The 16,819-nt window shown below is 46.7% G+C and overlaps 1 protein-coding gene across 5 annotated transcripts; it reads right to left on the bottom strand.

Annotated features, from left to right (window-relative positions):
• Positions 1-4,931: 4,931 nt before the first annotated feature.
• Fkbp1b (FKBP prolyl isomerase 1B) lies at positions 4,932-16,774 on the bottom strand. Of its 5 annotated transcripts, none has more exons than XM_087907259.1 (4): positions 16,683-16,774; positions 11,652-11,699; positions 6,526-6,638; positions 4,932-5,548 (listed from the first exon to the last, which is right to left on the bottom strand). In XM_087907259.1, exons 3-4 carry the CDS (start codon positions 6,634-6,636, stop codon positions 5,420-5,422), a joined length of 240 nt encoding a protein of 79 aa, XP_087763385.1. In that variant the 5' UTR covers positions 6,637-6,638; positions 11,652-11,699; positions 16,683-16,774; the 3' UTR covers positions 4,932-5,419. The 5 variants fall into 5 exon arrangements, with proteins under 5 accessions (XP_087763385.1, XP_087763383.1, XP_087763386.1 ...); XM_087907257.1 differs by lacking the exon at positions 16,683-16,774 and adding an exon at positions 15,000-15,196; XM_087907260.1 differs by lacking the exon at positions 16,683-16,774 and adding an exon at positions 12,594-12,731.
• Positions 16,775-16,819: the final 45 nt, after the last annotated feature.

Below are 16,819 nucleotides of genomic sequence, written 5' to 3'. Positions count from 1 at the left end.
GAAACACAGATTAATAGAAATGGGTAAGTTAAAATGTGAGAGTTAGCCAATAAAAGGATAGAACTAAAAGGCCAGGCAGTGTTTAAATGAATACAGTTTCTCTGTAATTATTTCAGGTATAAGCTAGCTGGGCGGCTGGGAGCTGGGCAGAACAAAAAGCAGCCCACACCCCTTTACAACAGTGATTTGAACCAGGGTCTCACTATGTTACAGGCTGGCCTGAAACTCACAATACAGACCTGGGATTAAAAGTGTGCACCACCATTGTGGGCAATTTTGCTGTATTTCTAACAAGTCTACATATGAATTATTTTTTGTGTAATGCCAGGGTTTTAAGCTATGGCCTCACACATGCTAAATTCATGCTCTGTCATTGAGCAATGTCTCCAGCACAGTATCTTCTAATATCCATTGCATATTCAAAGTTCTCCAGTTCTAAAAATACCCTCCTCTTTTTCCCCTCCCCCCAAACACTCCTTTCTCAGTAGAGTTTTCTTTCCTGGCATTGCTCATAATGCTCACTTTGGCGTGATGGTCTCTTCGTTTGCAAGTTGCTCTTCTGTATCCCAGTAAATTTAGCCTATGCAGGGTCCTGCCGACTGTAAAGTCTAACTTCTGCATTTGCTTGACTGTTCTTTCTGGATGTAACCTTCCTTCTCTTCTCCGTTGAGACACAGCCCCACTCTACAGAACTAGCTGGCCTGGACCTCACTATGTGGACCAGGTTGGTCTCAAACTCTCCCAGCTCCTCCTGCTTCAGCCTCCTGAGTGCTGGCATTAAAGGTTTGCGATACTCCATCCTTCTGTAACTCTCCTTCTTAATGCTTTCAGTTAGCCTTATCCGAAAGGATGGAGTTGGGGAATGGAAAACTGCCTAGGACCGACAGCAGAAAAATTGGAGCCAAAAATCTAGCAGGGAGAAAATAGCCAAAAATCTAGGTTAGCCAGTCCAGTGACTCTGTTCCAGGAACTAGCTGACCATAAAGTTAAATTATAATCTTGAAAAATGGGAAGTTACCCCTTTGTGATTATCACTGGTATGTTCAGAATTTTCCAGTGATCACTGGTATTTTCAGGATTTTCCAATGATGCCCTCCCTACCCACTTTGGGTTGAGGTTTCTTCCCCTAAATGCCCCCCTCACAGTCACTCGAGGTCGAATTCCTATACCCCTGCGTGGGAAATGAGTTTTGACCCCAGAGTGCTGGTTCCTGTCCATAAACCTCATGGGATTGCAGCAAGGATAGTCTCTCGTGAGTTCCTGGGGGTCGTGTTACACCTATACTTGAGTGAGAGTCTCCCCACCCCAAGGGTCTTTCACTACCAAAAGTGCACACAGCAAAGTTTAGTGTGATTTTCTCATATCCTTGGTGTGGAAATTAATGAGTGTACTCTGGTGACTTATGTTTAGGAAAAAAAATAGGCTTTATTGGGGGCTGGAGAAATGACTCAGTGGTTAAGAGCACTGACTGCTCTTCCAGAGGACCTGGGTTCAATTCCCAGCACTCACATGGCCTGTGAAATTTTCATGTCTGAAAATCCAGTTCCAGGGGATCTGACACCTTCACACCAATGCACATAAAATAAAAGATAAATAAATCATAAAAATTTTAAAAAATGGCTTAATTGTATCATTTCATCATGAAAACCTTTTCCATGTGTGTGTGTGAGAGAGAGATCATTTAAAATGTTTTTATCCCTACACATGCCTGTGCAAATACATCTCCATGGGAGTGTTGTGGCTGTTGTTTGTATTTTTGAGACAGGGTTTTATTTCTGTATCCCTGGCTATCTTGGAACTCACTCTGTATTTCAGGCTGGCCTCGAACTCAGAGATCCACCTGCCTCTGTCTTTGAAGTGCTGAGATTAAAGGTGTGCACCACTACTGCCTCCCACATTTGCCTCTGTACATATGAAGTCGAGCACAGATCCCTGTGTACATAGATACATACAGTATTGTGGAGTGCTTTGTTACTGTTTTATAACAGTGGGCTCATGGGGTACACTGTACCTTAAGCTGAGTATGCATGTGTACTCAGCTTCATTTTCAGTTGGGCACCTCAAATAATGCTAAAATAGTTTGTTTATTCATTGCATTAGTAACTTTATTTTTGTTGGATTAATTCCCAGAAGTGAACTACAAATTTGAAATTACTATCTTGAGGGAGCTGGGTACCTTTCTCACTCCTGCATGTGGTTTCATCCACTGAGGATGCTGTGGTTACAGGGATCATTTGAGCCCAGAAATTTGGGACCAGGAGTATGAGCTGAATTAGACCCTATCTCAAAACAAACAAAAGTCCTACTTTTTATAAAGGTGAATATCAAATATAAATGATTACATGTTTAGACATCTCTTTAGACATGAATATTCCCAGATTGAAAGTACTTCAGGGATAATCAGCCTGTGTAGTGAAAGTCTGTGTAGTCAAGGTCATTATGGCGTGAGTTTGAGACTCACAGAAGAGAGTAATAATAATGCTGAAAGCAAAGTGCGTTAGACACATGGCTGCTTTATAACACTTTTCCGTGGCAAATATTCATTTTTAAAAAAGATTTATTTATTAAATATACAGTGTTTTGCCTGAATGGTCACCTTCACGCCAGATGAGGGCGCCAGATCTCATTACAGGTAGTTGTGAGCCACCATGTGGTTGCTGGGCATTGAACTCAGGACCTCTAGAAGTTGGGCATTGAACTCAGGACCTCTAGAAGTTGGGCATTGAACTCAGGACCTCTAGAAGTAAGAGCAGTGCTCTTAACCAGACTGACTAGTATTGACAGACAAAGGTATCTCCTACTTTTAAATGCACTTATAGCTGTCATTACTTTTAAGAAAACAGGCTACTTCCTAGTTTTTTAATGTCTTCTCAGAGCTCACTCAGGAATGACTTATTACGTCTTGAGTGACTTTTGAAAGCACTGTAAGAAGGAATGCCCTTTCTTTTGTTGTTGTTGTTTTGTTTTTTTCAAGATGGGGTTTCTCTGTGTATTAGTCCTGGCTGTCTAGGAACCCACTCTGTAGGCCAGGCTGGCCTCAAACTCAGAGGTCTGCCTGCCTCTACATCCTGAGTCCTGGGATTAAACGTGTGCGGCACCACAGGCAGTAAAATGCCATTTCTAAGAGGGGTGGGCAGATAAAAAGTAGCTGTCATTTCCTTATGAGTGCCTTTCTGGTTTCCTTACTAATTCCATAGTGTAATGCATACTGTGGCTTAGGTGTTTGCAGATGTAAAAGGTGTTCTGAAAGACTTGTCAGGGGAAAAACTGAAATTAGACTGATTTCAGAGTGATGTCTCCCAGTGGCAGGCCACCTTGCCTCTAATGGTGTTAATAACCAAGGAAATCCCTTCTATTAGCAATTGTAAACAGTGTCATTCGAATTATATTTTTGTTAGCCGAATTTCATGACCCAAAATTAAGAGTTTTAAAACTAGGGATGGGGGTAGAGCTCGAGAGAGAGGGCTTTCTAAGCCAGGTGCTGGGTTTGACCCTAGCACTGCAGAAAACAAACGCCTTCCGACTGTTTGGAATTCTGTCATTTAGTTTCAAGAACGTAGACTCAGGACAGACATCGAGTCACTCTGCAGGAGGTACGTTGTGAAATGTGAGGCTCTAGTTGATGATTGTCTTCTGCACCGGGCATCTGAAGTTCAATTTTCAAAACCAAGTTTAAGAGTATAAGGGACCGTGGCTGGAGAGACGGCTCAGTGGTTAAGAACATTGCCTGCTCTTCCAAAGGTCCTGAGTTCAATTTCCAGCAACCCCATCTGTAATGGGGTCTGGTGCCCTCTTCTGGCCTGCAGGCATACACACAGACTAAATAAATAAATAAATAAATAAATAAATAAATAAATAAACAGAGTATAAGGGACGATGTTGGACATGGTGGCACACACCTATAATCCAAGCACTCGAGAGGCAGGGGCAGGGGAATCCTACATTTGAGGCCAGCTTAGGCTGCACAGTGAACTCTGTCTCAAAGGACAGAAAGTGCAGTGGATAAACCATGTCCACATGGTCTCCTGTGCACGTATTTCCAGCTTGCTTGACTTTGAGTGAGGCTGCGTCTGAAGGCTCTAACAGCCGACGAGATGCACTGAGGAGCAGTGTGAAAACAGCGACAGGATACAGATCTTATACCTGGCCTATTGCCAACCAGCCTTTAGTGGCTCTCTCCAGACACTGGGCTGAACTCTCTGGCACGTGTCAGTTTTCTAGACCATCTTCCAAACACTGGAGAAAGCAGTCATTTCTCCGCTTACCTGTAGAGCCTTTATACCCCTCGGGTGTTAGCCAATAGGCATTTGCATTATGAGGTTTCTTAGTAGCTGTTATTATGGCCAATTGCCACCCAAGCTATACTACTATGGACTATTGTGCAGCCTATGAAATAGTCTTTGGTGTCATTTTTGCTCGTCCTGTCGGTGTAAACAGCAGAAAGCACGGTATGGCTTCTCTACAGGCTGAGTTCCATCTGGTGAGGAAGCTCACTCTGCAGACATGAAGTTACAGGATCACCCTAGGAGATCAAATCCCACAAGGGAATGCTAGGCTGTCCAGTTATTTCCACAGAGGACTGCGTGTGGGTGAATTTAGGAGGGTAATAGCTAATTTGCAAAGTTGCTTAGAGGATGTGTTTGTGGCCACTTTATTTAAAAAGAAAAGCTAGACCTGGGTGGTATATACCTGTAAATTCCAGCAGTCAGGAGGCTGAAGGAGTTCTAGGTCAGCCTAGGCTCTGAGATCCTGTTTCAAAACAAAATAAGACCGAAGGGATATAGAACAAGGTGCAGCATGAACAGTTTGCTCACGTAGCTATTACTTACACTCTCTTAGCTACCAGGAAGCCCCCTTTCACTCCTTTGTCACCAAGGGCAGTTGGCTTATGTGTCATTAAAGAACTTCCCACAACACAATGGACAGGAAGATGTCAAGCATGGAGCCTTTATTTTACATAGTACTTCCAAAGAGGGCACTGCTTAAAGTGAGCAGCCAACAGAAGGTAAGAAAGTGACAGTAAAGACAGCTGGCTCAAGTCCCTCCATGGAACCATGGATAGCGCACGTCTGAGCACCTTGTGTGTCTGGCTTAAGTGCAGGTAAGGCAATATAGATTGTGCAAACGAGATTTGTGTCTGTGTCCTCTGGTCAGGAATGACTACTACATGCAACACACAAAATGCACGACTTGAAATGTCTGGATCTGTAACTAAACTTGCTTAAGCAAAGATGTACGGGAACAATTAAACGGCGGACACAGACAGAGCAAGTCGGGCGGGAAGAATGGATAACGTCGAGGGGCAGTGAGGTCAGCACACGCATCAAGAGCCCTACGTAGGAGAAGCCGTCCCAGTGGCAGAGCAGGCTAGGACAGAGAGCAGGAAACATCTCCAGCCACCTCGAGCTCCTTCCTGCCTTCATTCTAAGTTGAGCAGCTCCACGTCAAAGATGAGGGTGGCATTAGGAGGGATGACACCAGGGTGACCAGTAGCTCCATAGGCCACATCGGGGGTGCAGGTCAGCTTCGCCCTCTGCCCCAAGCTCATCTAGCAGGGATGGGAGCACATGGGGAGAGGAGAAAGAGCACCCAGCTTGGTTTCAAAGAAAAAAGTAAGATAACTTTTTTGGCATTTTTCCCCAAACCATCCTTAGGGTAACTCCAGATCTGAGATTAACTTTATACGTGGCACCAAAGTTAGGCTAAGAGCTTAAATATGCAGACTCCACCTCCAAATAGACCAGACTGTGGGGCAGACAACAGCCACAAAGTAGTCTCAGGTTCATTCCTACAAGCGTTCCTGTTTATCCAGCTAGTGCATGACCCGAACACTATGTCTGCTCATAATTGTTCCCGGTCCTCTTCTGAAGTAGCCAAAGAGGAAGGTACAAACAGCCCTGAACACTTGTAACAGGACCAGTTAAGACCCAGCAATTAAAGGCCACAGCAAGGTGGTGAAGGCAAAGCTACAGGAGTGGAGCATCCTACACTTCCCCAACAAACCGAGGCAGAGCTGGAACCAGAGCTCCCCGGCACTGTCCACCCACTGGAGCTGAGACATTTAGATTCCAAACAGTTCCAGAAATTTGAGTTGACTGGTTAGTAGTGTACCGATGTGAATGCTTTAGCGGAATCGCTGTAGTGTGCCTACGCAGGTTAACGCTTGAAGAAGCTGGGTGAAAATTATGTAAGAACCCTACTAGTTCTATAATATTTTTTATGTCTGAAATATCTTCAAAAAACGTTTAAGAGCAAAACAAAAGCGCTTCTTGGCTTTCCTGCTGTCTTAGCTCACAGCTTGTAGCCTTTCCAGCCCGCTCCAGCAAGCCTAGGAGAGATGCTGGGAATGAGACACAGATGTGCCAGCCACAGAAGAGGCGAAGGGCAGAACTAGAGGTGAGCACTAGGTGGTGCTGCTGCGCCCTGGCCGCAGAGTAGTGGCAGTGCGCAGTCTGTGCCAGGGTGACGTGGAGGGCCCAAATCCACCACTCCTTAAAACCCCTGCAGTGGGCATCCTCAGCCTACCTGGGCAGCACCTTCTTCAAAACCTTTGATGACTTCCTGTTTGCCAATTCTGAACTTGAAAGGTTTGTTTCTATCCCTGGATGAATCAAATTTCTTGCCATTTTGGAGCATCCCTAGCAAAGCGAGAAGAGGGTAGAAAAGTGAACTAACAAACAGTTGCACTCAGCATGTCTAAATGAAATTCCTCTTCCAAAGGAACCCTCCTCATCGCCGACCTCCCTCGGCAGCAGGACACCGGTGCCCATCTCTCTGCCTCACCCCCACATGCAGCCTGTTACCAAGTCCTGTATCTCTTTGGAATCCACCTACCTGTTCAATGTCTGCTGCTGCCCCCATTCTGCGGTCTCGAGCCACCACCACGGCTCACCTATAGACGGGAACAGCCTCCACAACGGTGTTTCTCCTCCTCACCAACCTTCCACTCGCTACACTGACAGATCCACCCCCACTCCCCACCCCCGCCTTAAACGCAGTTCTGATCATATTTACTTCCCTGCTTAGAACACAAGAGCTTCTAGAGCAGAATTCAAAAGCCTGAGGCTGGGGGCTGGAGAGAGATGGCTCAGTGGTTAAGAGCACTGACTGTTCTTCCAGAGGACCTGGGTCCAATTCCCAGCACCCACATGGCAGCTCACAACTGTCTAAAGATCTAGTTCCAGGGGATTTAACAGCTTCACACCCATGCACATAAAATAAAGTTAAATAAACCATTTTTTTAAAAAGGCCTGAGGCTAATGATGCCTGCCTTCAAATTCTCTCTCTGCCCCTCACTCCTCCTCCCCCTACCTATTCAGAGCACGCCATTCCCGAGTTCCTCTACACCGTCTCAACTTTTCATGCTACGTCCTCAGGCATTTCATGAACTGTCCTCTAGTTCCCGGTTCAGTCCTTTCCTGACGTCCTCGGTGCTTCCTGAGAATGGAAAGCCAAGGAGCATGCCATCACATCACCCCCTGCTCCAGCGAAAGTGCAGGGTGACTTGGGCACTCTGGTAGCCTCTGGTTCATGTACAAACAGTTACTTTACTCTGGGACACCCGGGTGATCATTCTCTGCTTTCTCAGGGCAGGCGCCCAGGCATCCCTGACATTCATGTTTTGTCGCTGTCCATCAGTCCACTAGTGCCACTGCTCGTGGTACTCTCGATCAAAGACCAGAGTTTCTTCTACATGCACAGGGGTTTGCCTGCATGGATGCCTGGGCAGCATTTAAGAGCCTGGTGCCCTTGGAGGCCAGAAAATGGCATCAGGTACCCTGGAACTAGAGTTACGGATGGATGTGAGCCACCATGAAAGTGCTGAGAATTGAACCCAGGTCCTCTGGAAGAGTAGGCACTGCTCTTTTCTTTTCTATTTTTGAGACAGAGTTTCTCTGTGTAACAGCAGTCCTGGAACTTGCTTTGTAGGCCAGGCTGGCCTTGAACTCAGAGATCCACCTGCCACTGCCTCCCGAGTGCTGGGATTAAGGGTGTGTACCACCATAGCCCGGCAGCCAGTGCTGTTAATCACTGAGCCAGCTCTCCAGTCCAACTTGATTTTCTGAATACCATACTATTCCAAGATTTCTGTAAATCATTTAGGCCCATAGGAAGACCTGGCCTGTTAAGTCCAGATACTGAGTTGCTACTGTTTCGAGACTCTGTTTTGTTCCAACAGGGTCTTATTCTGTAGCCCAGGCTGGCCTGGAGCTCAGGACGTAGGCCTGGCTGGTCTCCAACATGCAGGAGTTTCCAAGTGATGAATCTCAGGTGCAAGTCACCTCACCCAGTTGAGACCAGGGTTTTACTTCAGTCGGGCATTGTCTCTGTGTGATATCGGGGAAATGGGTCCCATAGTTTCCATATTTAACACAGGAGGCTTTGCCAGCTTACAAGTGTCTGAGCAGCCATAATTGTACTTCCGAATTCCTACAACTCGAATGTGTACTAGAGAGCCCTATTTCCCTACCTTCTGGGTAGACTAGTTTGGGCTCCTGCCCTGAGTTCTAAATGTGGCAAAGGAGAAACCCTTCTGTCTACCCAGAGATGCACACAGATGGGTGCTACAGAGATCAAACACAAATACATGCAGATACACAGTTGCTAAGATATTCAGACTCACAGAGATATTTATGCATGCTCACACACATTTGCACACAGACACTCAGGAGAGAAGCCCTGATGGCCAAGCAGATGCTAAGAAAATATTTAGATCAACAGACCTACATATATTCATACAGACATGCACTTGGACAAACACATGCGTGAATATGTGCACATGCGCGGTCCATTTATAGACAAGTTTTCCCGTTTCCCCATTGCCTTCAGGTTTCATAAGCTGAACCTACTTGGAACCACGTAACAGCTATCTGTTGCCGTGAGCTCAGCCAAACCCACAGAATTCAGACAGAGGCCCACAGAAATATGTTTACTTCTTTTACAAAGATGCCATTGTAATACATCAAATAAAGGACGACTTTTTGGATTAACATTGCTGGATCAAAGTCAGGCGGTGGTGGTGCACGCCTTTAATCCCAGCACTCAGGAGACAGAGAGAGGCAAGTCTTTGTGAGTTCGCAAAAAAAAAAACCAAAAACAACAACAACAAAAAAACCATTGCTGGATCAAATCTATATCCACATAGGGGGGAAAAATTGAACTTCAGCCTCTACCACATCCACATACAAAAACCAATTCCAGATGAACCAAAGACATAAATACGAAAGATAAAACAAGCCAGGCAATGGTGGCGCATGCCTTTAATCCCAGCACTTGAGAGGCAGAGGCAGGTGGATCTCTGTGAGTTCAAAGTCAGCCTGGTCTACAAGAGCTAGTTCCCAGGACAAGCTCCAAAGCTACAGAGAAACCCTGTCTCGAAAAAAAACAAAATAAATAGATAAATAAAATAAAAAAGAAAGAAAAGAAGGAAGGAAGGGAGGAAGGAAGGAAGGAAGAAGGAAAGAAAGAAAGAAAGAATAAAATCTCAGGCTTGGGATCTGTATGGTGGCAGGGTACTTCACTGTAGGTACAAAGATCTAGGTTCGATTCTTAGCGCCACAAAACACTACTACTCATAGTTTCTACAAATCAGTCAGGCAATGATGGTGCACGCTTGTAATTCCTCCACTCAGGTGAAGTCAGGAGGGGCAGGAGCTCAAGGCCGGCTTTGACTAAAGAACAAATTCAAATCCCAAGTTACATGGGATCCTGTCTCAAATTTTTAAAAAAAAATTAAAAAAAACAAGAAAAAAAAAACACCACCACCACCATTTCTACTAGGTAATAAATAAATGAATAAATTAGCAGCTTCATAATATAGTGAAACATTTCTTTTTTTTTTTAAATTTATTTATTTATTATGTATACAATATTCTTTCTGTGTGTCTGTCTGCAGGCCAGAAGAGGGCACCAGACCTCATTACAGATGGTTGTGAGCCACCATGTGGTTGCTGGGAATTGAACTCAGGACCTTTGGAAGAGCAGGCAATGCTGTTAACCTCTGAGCCATCTCTCCAGCCCAGTGAAACATTTCTTTAGGTGAACACAGAAAAATGTCAATATGTCACCATGAAAGAGAAGGCTGATAAGTATGACATCATGAAAATTAAGAACTTCTGCTCAAAAAAAATACTATTGAGAGATTAATGGCAGAACTGGAGAGCTGACTCAGTGATTAAGAGCACTAGCTGCTCTTGTAGAGGTCATGGGTTCAATTCCCAGCACTCACACAGCCTCTCATATCAGGCTTGTAACTTCAGTTTTCAAAGGACTCAATTAACGTCTTCTGGCCTCTGCAGGCATTAGACACACAAACTCACTAGGTAGCCAAGGTTCGCCTTGAACTTTTGATCCTTTTGACCTCATCTCCCAAGTGTGGATACTACAAATGCGGGCCACTAGGGCCAACTTATATTTTGTTGTCTTCTAAAGCTTACCAGAAGTTTCATACATATGGTCTCCTACTGTGTTTGATAAGACAGTGTCTCCCAAAGCAGAGCCATTTGTCGCTGATGTAAGTGTTTAATGCACACTGCCTACTCTATATGTATACTTTGCAAAAAGATGTTTGGTTTCATTAACTTGATCAACAATGGTCTGTCCACAACACGTGGGACAGATAAATCAATTACCCTGGCCGGCGGCTCCAGAGTCCCCAGGGTAATTAGGCCACATCACCAGGAGATAAAACAGTCCGGGTGTGCAGACATCAGTGACTGGCGAGGCAACTGTTGAAAAACAGCCACGTCATCTGCAAGAACCAGTCTGGTGCTTCACACTGGCATAGAGAACTGCTAAAAATGGCCCCATCTGAATATGTCCCAGGAATTAAACTGGCCTTGCTGCATACTAAATGACTGTCACCCACAGAGTTTGCCACATTAGAAAGCAGGTCACAAGGCAGAGTCCTCACACCTCTTGGAGCAAACACCTGCCAGTAATCCTGCCAGCAGTCCTAAAGAACTCATCTAGAATGTTCCTGGGGGAGGGGGAGGAGGAGCACTTGTTGCTTTTCCAAAGCATCTGAGTTCAGTTCCCAGCATCCACATGGTGGATCACCAAAATCCACCAGAATCAGGGGGTCTGACACCTTCCTACCTACAGGGGTACCAGGCACATGTGTGGCATACACACATATGTGCAGCTGAAGCACCCATACAAATAAAAGAAAATAAAATAAGTAAAGAAAGCCCCTTGGTCCATGTGGGCCTTCAAACACACAGCATCTAAAGATGGCAAAGATATGACACCCTCCTCTGGATACTCCCAGCACCTGGAGACAGCGTTACCACCTCCACATCCCTCTCACTACAGTGAATGGGGGGAGGTGTAGACGAAGGAAAAAAGACAGGGTAAAAGGGGGATTTTGAGGGTGCTTAGATCTTTCAGAATAAGTCTGAAACATTAGACAGGAGCAGGAAGGCCAGGATACCCCTGCCCAACATCAAGGAATGAAAGAGAAGGCATTTGACTCTCCCAGAGGCTGGCACCACAGATGGCCTTGGTGGGTAAGGGAAGAGTGAAACTGGTCACAGGAAACTGCCCTGGGCTTTGAGGATAAGCCAGAGACAAGACTCCCTGGAAAGAAGCTTACAGGATAGCCCTGCCTTGGGAGAGGCAGCCTGAGCAGGGCTGAAGGGAGTGAGACGTACCTGTGTAGTGCACCACGCATATCTGACCCTTCTTGGGGAATGTCCTTCCTGTCGGGAGATATGAAAGCAGGTGAAGGATTAGGGAATTAGGAAAACTCTCTTGACACATCCAAGTTTGATTACGACCCTGACTAGCTCACTTTCCCCTCACCACCACAGAACTACGTGTCTCTGTGCCTTGGACGAACAAGAAGAAATAATGTCTCCTTTCTGATTTGCATTTGAACTTTGTTATCGGTCCAATTTACTAATCAAAAAAAAAAAAGCCCATCACTTTTTATTGCGTCTTTTACTTCCATCTATTCTACAAGCATTCATGAATAGCCTACCATGTGTCAGACCTTAAGTAGATTCCAGAGACAGAGAGCAATATGTGAACCCACGAAGAGACACAGAAACATAAATCCCAAATTGCTATAGACTCATGATGGCCATCAAGGATGAATAAATGCAGTCATTCACAAGAAATCGATAATGTTCAGACTGGTGCCTCACGGCAGAGTTACAGCAGAGAACAATAAAGACAGGTTCCCTGGTCTTCTGGGGTTTATATGCTTTCTTTTGTGTATGTGGAGTGAGTATGTGAGGTGGGGTGTTGTATGTGTGTGTGTGTGCGGTACGTGCATTTGTGTACATAGGGGCACATGCCCATGAATTTGCATGCAAGAGGCCAGAGAAGGATGCCTCCCTCAATCTGCCTCCAATTTATTTCCTTGAGAAAGCGTCAGTCCTTGCACCAGAAGCTATGCCATGGAGCTCCCAGGATCTGCCTGTCTCTTCTCCCAGCGCTGGAGTTTAAGACATTTGTAGTCCTACCCAGTTTTTTTTAGATGAGTGATGGAGATTCAAACTCAAGTCCTCCTGTTTGCACAGCTAGGGCTGTGACCCACTGAGCTATCTCCCCAGTTTACATTCTAAAGGAGGGAGACAAACAATACTCACCTTAATAATTGTAGATAGTGATAAGCCCTCTAAAGAAAATTAACAAGCTGATGAATTTCAGAGAGACATGGTGAGCCAGCAACTTCAGAAAGGGCGTGCCAGGAAGGCACTTTGGAGAAGGGGATGTTTGAGCCGGTTCTTTAGGAAGGAACCAATTCAAAGACCAGGAGCAGGAAGGGATTGCTGTATCTTCAGAAGAAAGGGAACAGAGTGAGAGAGAGGAGAGGAAGGAGATGCACCACACAGCTTGCAGAGGTGGGTTTAATACTAAGTGCGACAGGAAACCACTGAAGAGCTTAAAAGCATGAGAATGACCTAATCTGAATTAAAATTTTGTAAAACCACTCGGGCTGCTGCGTGTGGGATGGGTGGTTAGACATCTGTTGCAATACCCTAGGCAAGAAATCAACGATGGTGTGAATTAAGGCAGTGGCAGCAGAGAAGAGAGTGAACTAGATTGGAGACATGTACTTGGGAAGCAGGGCTGGCAAGGGATGTAAACGGTAGGGAGAAGGGACCCACCACCCACCTCACCACCGGGTGAGGGAAAAGGAGAAGACAAGAACGATGCTTGAATTTGGGGTTTGGGTAACTGGAAGGTGGCAGAGCTGTTTCCAGAGATTGGAAAACTAGAAAGGGACAGATCTGCGCGGGTGGCAATCTCGAGCTGCCTTTTAGACATGCAAGTTCTTACTGTAAGAAAGTAGATGCAAAGCTGACACTGAATAAACAAACTGGCTGGAATATAAAGCCACGAGGCTGGACTGTGACAGTGGACTGGAGGAGCTACCAAAGGGAGCCAGAGAAAGCATCGTGGGAAACAGTTAATTGGATGGTAAAGGACGAATAGGAGTCTGTTTGGAGAAGTAAAGGAGTCTGGGAAATAGAATGACTTGAAGACATGTTCAAATGCCTGGAACCCAGAGCTTGGGATGTAGCTCAATGGAGAGCAGTTGCCCAGCATGCAATGAGGCCCTTGGGTTCCACCCAAAGCACAGGAAGCCTTAGGGTCCCAGAGTCCAGTCACAGGGGAGCCCACTGATTTTATCCTATTACCCTGGGGTCCAACACACAGTAGATTTTCCATAAATATTTGCTAAGTGAGGTGTGTGTTTCACAAGTTGCAGAAGGTTTGGTGAGGCTGGTTGTGGGTACAGTGATTGTAGAAAAAAAGGATCTGTCAGTGTGGATCACTATCGCCCTATCTATCACTAAAGGGGCATTTTGCTTGCAGAAGCAGGGGGAAGCATCTCTTGATTATTTCCTGCCTGAGGGAGGGGCCTGTTAAACTCTGTATTTCAAAAGAAGACAGGTAAGAACGGGAGGGGAGTGAGGATTGGAAGTCAAGTGTTCGTCGGAGAGATGAGAATGAAGACACGGAGACACCTCAGAGGCAGTGTGGCTGACAAGACCTGGGAAGGGCTTCTGAGAATCTTCGCATGGACAGAGAAACCTGTATGCCAAAGAGTGATCTGGGTAGTAGTTGGCATTTCCAGGAACCCCTCGTTTTATAACCAATAAGCCTTTCAATTTCCTGGGGGAGGAGCATGCCAATAACCTCTAACAGTAAGTTTGCTTATTAAATAAACACTGTAGATCTGGAGTGCGGCTTTGGGTCTGGATTAAATTTTGCCTAGAAATAGTTACTCCTTCAATATCTACACCCAGTTTTCTAAGTAGTTGAAAAAACTCGCTGCTGGTTCTCTTGACGGCAGACGGGGAACCCAGAAAAAGACCCGTGGGTGAACAAAGTTAGGGAACATGAGTTCTGTTTCGGACTGGCTGACTGAGGCACCCTGGACTGTTCAGACAGGTCAAGCAGCAGGTCCAAGGGATGGGTTTTGAGGTTTGACTCTAGAGGACATGGTAACGGGCAGATTCACCCTCTGAGTGGAACCCAGAGGGTGAAATAAGAAGCAAAAGCAGCCAAAGGAGTGGTAAGCTCCCAAATCTCTCTCTCTCTCTCTCAATTCAGCTTGCCGCTGCCCAGACCCGGGGGCCGCTAGACAAGAGGGGTGAAGGGTGGGGCGTTAGGTGAAGGTCCCCGTGCAGCAGGGACTCCTTAAGCGAGTCCATCCTTGGTGTCGGACAGGGAAAACGGAGCTGAAATTCGAACCTGGGAAGTCAGCAGCAGCTGATATCCAGAGGTTGCAGTTAAGACGGCATAAACCTCAGCCTCAGACAGTGACTGGAGCGGGCGCAAAAGAGGATGGTAGAGAATTGTCCTCTAGAACCCCAAGAATCAGGGTGGGGGTCTCCTCCTGCTGCGAGCAGAGCATCTTCCCCCCCACCCGTTGCAGGTCCCCGGAGCCACCTCGGAATCAGACCTCTGCCCGCGGACTCCGCCCCGGGACCCCTCCTCCCCACCCCCCACCCCCACCCCCGCCAGGTTCCGCCGCCCGGTACCGTCTCCCGGGGAGATGGTCTCGATCTCCACGCCCATCACGGTCCCACAGGCCCCGCCTCCAAGGGGTCTTCGCGGCTGCCCCGACCCCGGCTCCGCTCAGGCCCGACCCCGCAGGCGCTCCGGCTCCCCTTCTTGCCGCCACTGCAGAGCCGGAGGAGGTGCGGCTGGAGTCAGGACCTGCGCGGGGAGGGGCCGCCGGGAAGGGGGCGGCGGGGTGGAGCCGCGCGACAAGGTGGGGTCGGCCGGGGCGGGGCCCGGGGGAAGCGACCCTGACGTGGCTGCTCCAGAGCCTGGCCAGACTAACCACCATTAACCCTCTAGCCGTGGGAGGAGGGTGGTGAATGAGGCGTGCCGGCACTAGCGCATCCCCCACATCTATCCATCTATCGGTTCAATGCATATTTATTTAGCACCTACTCGGTGCAAAGCTCCAGGGAGTACGCTCAGTCCTACAGACTCGGAGGAGAAAGCCGGTAATTAAACTAACACTTTAAATACATGTGCTCAGTGCCGTGGGGTTCGGAGTACAACGGAAGCACCCGAGACTGATACTTAACCCTGACTAGGTTTCCCGAATCTACTGCAGCAGAGCCGGGGAAGGCCAGAAATCAATTATTGATGATTTTTCCCCGACCACCTTAAGCCCATATTCATTATCCCTCAAAGCTTTACATCAGGTATTTATATTGGGGTCTCACTTTTCAGGGCAAAGGACTGCTCCCTGGGGATTCCAATTGAATTAAAGCAGGGTCGCTGTGCTGCGGGTCCTAGCTGAGAATTCAGCTACAGCCTGGAGTGGTAAGTGTTGCAGAAAGAATGAATGAATTCCTTTACCTTAATCCAAAACAGACAGGAATCTAGAAAGATATTTTGTCCTCCCCGTATCCTCTGCCTCCATGGTACTGGGAATTGAACCCAGGGAAACCAACGCCTCTTCACACGCTAAGCTAATAGAGGCTACATCCACAGGCCATAGGAAGATACATTGGGAGGAGGTAGCATTTGTTTGAAGACTGAGGACACTTTAAGAATGTCCCCATGGAGCTGGAGAGATGGCTCAGTGGTTAAGAGTACTGGCAGTTCATCCAGAGGACCCGGATTCAATTCCCAGCGAACTCCAGTTCCAGGGGATCAATCCAATACTCTCGTATAAGCAAAACTCCAAGACACATGAAATAAAATAAATGGATAATTTAAAGAGTTTTTTCTTTTTTAAGAAAAAAAAAAGAGTGAGAATGTCCCTCACCCTTTCTACATCGTTGCAAAAATCAACATGTTGATTCTAACAAGAGACGGTATGGGAGAAAGACCTAGAATTGGAACAGGAGGCATTTCCCTTCTGCACGCCACTCTTCCAGGTGGCGAGGTCGCACACAGCATCCACGAAAGAGGCCTGAGGTTGGCGCTCAGAAAAGATGGTCTACAAGACCGGTCAGGATCTGAAAACCCGGCGGGCGCGGCCTAGAGTCTGCACGGCTACCGAAGCTTGAGACCTCCAACCCTATTGGCTATGGCCTTGGGCAGGTACTTTTAGATTAGTAGAACAGATCTGCTACTTGGGCAGGCCTAGGAAGCGGCTTCACATTTTGGGAGCGATATTTTATGGGATTTTAAATGGGAAGTCCCTGACTCCACTCTCCCAAACTAAAACCGACTAACAATGTTGATTCCTTCTTGCCAACCTCTTGTAAGAGAATGGTTGAGACGAGTGTGGTAGAACTGGTTGAAACGCTGGAGACTGTGTGAAGATTCACCGGCGGTGGTTACACGGGAACTACAGCTCCCACAAACCATTGCGGTAAAAAGCTCGCTCTTACTG

The sequence above is a fragment of the Myodes glareolus genome, chromosome 6, assembly GCF_982192425.1.
Source record: "Myodes glareolus chromosome 6, mMyoGla1.1, whole genome shotgun sequence".
Classification (NCBI taxonomy): Eukaryota; Metazoa; Chordata; class Mammalia; order Rodentia; family Cricetidae; genus Myodes; species Myodes glareolus.
The sequence above is the reverse complement of the archived record's forward strand: the minus strand, read 5'-3'. Positions and strand labels throughout refer to the sequence as shown.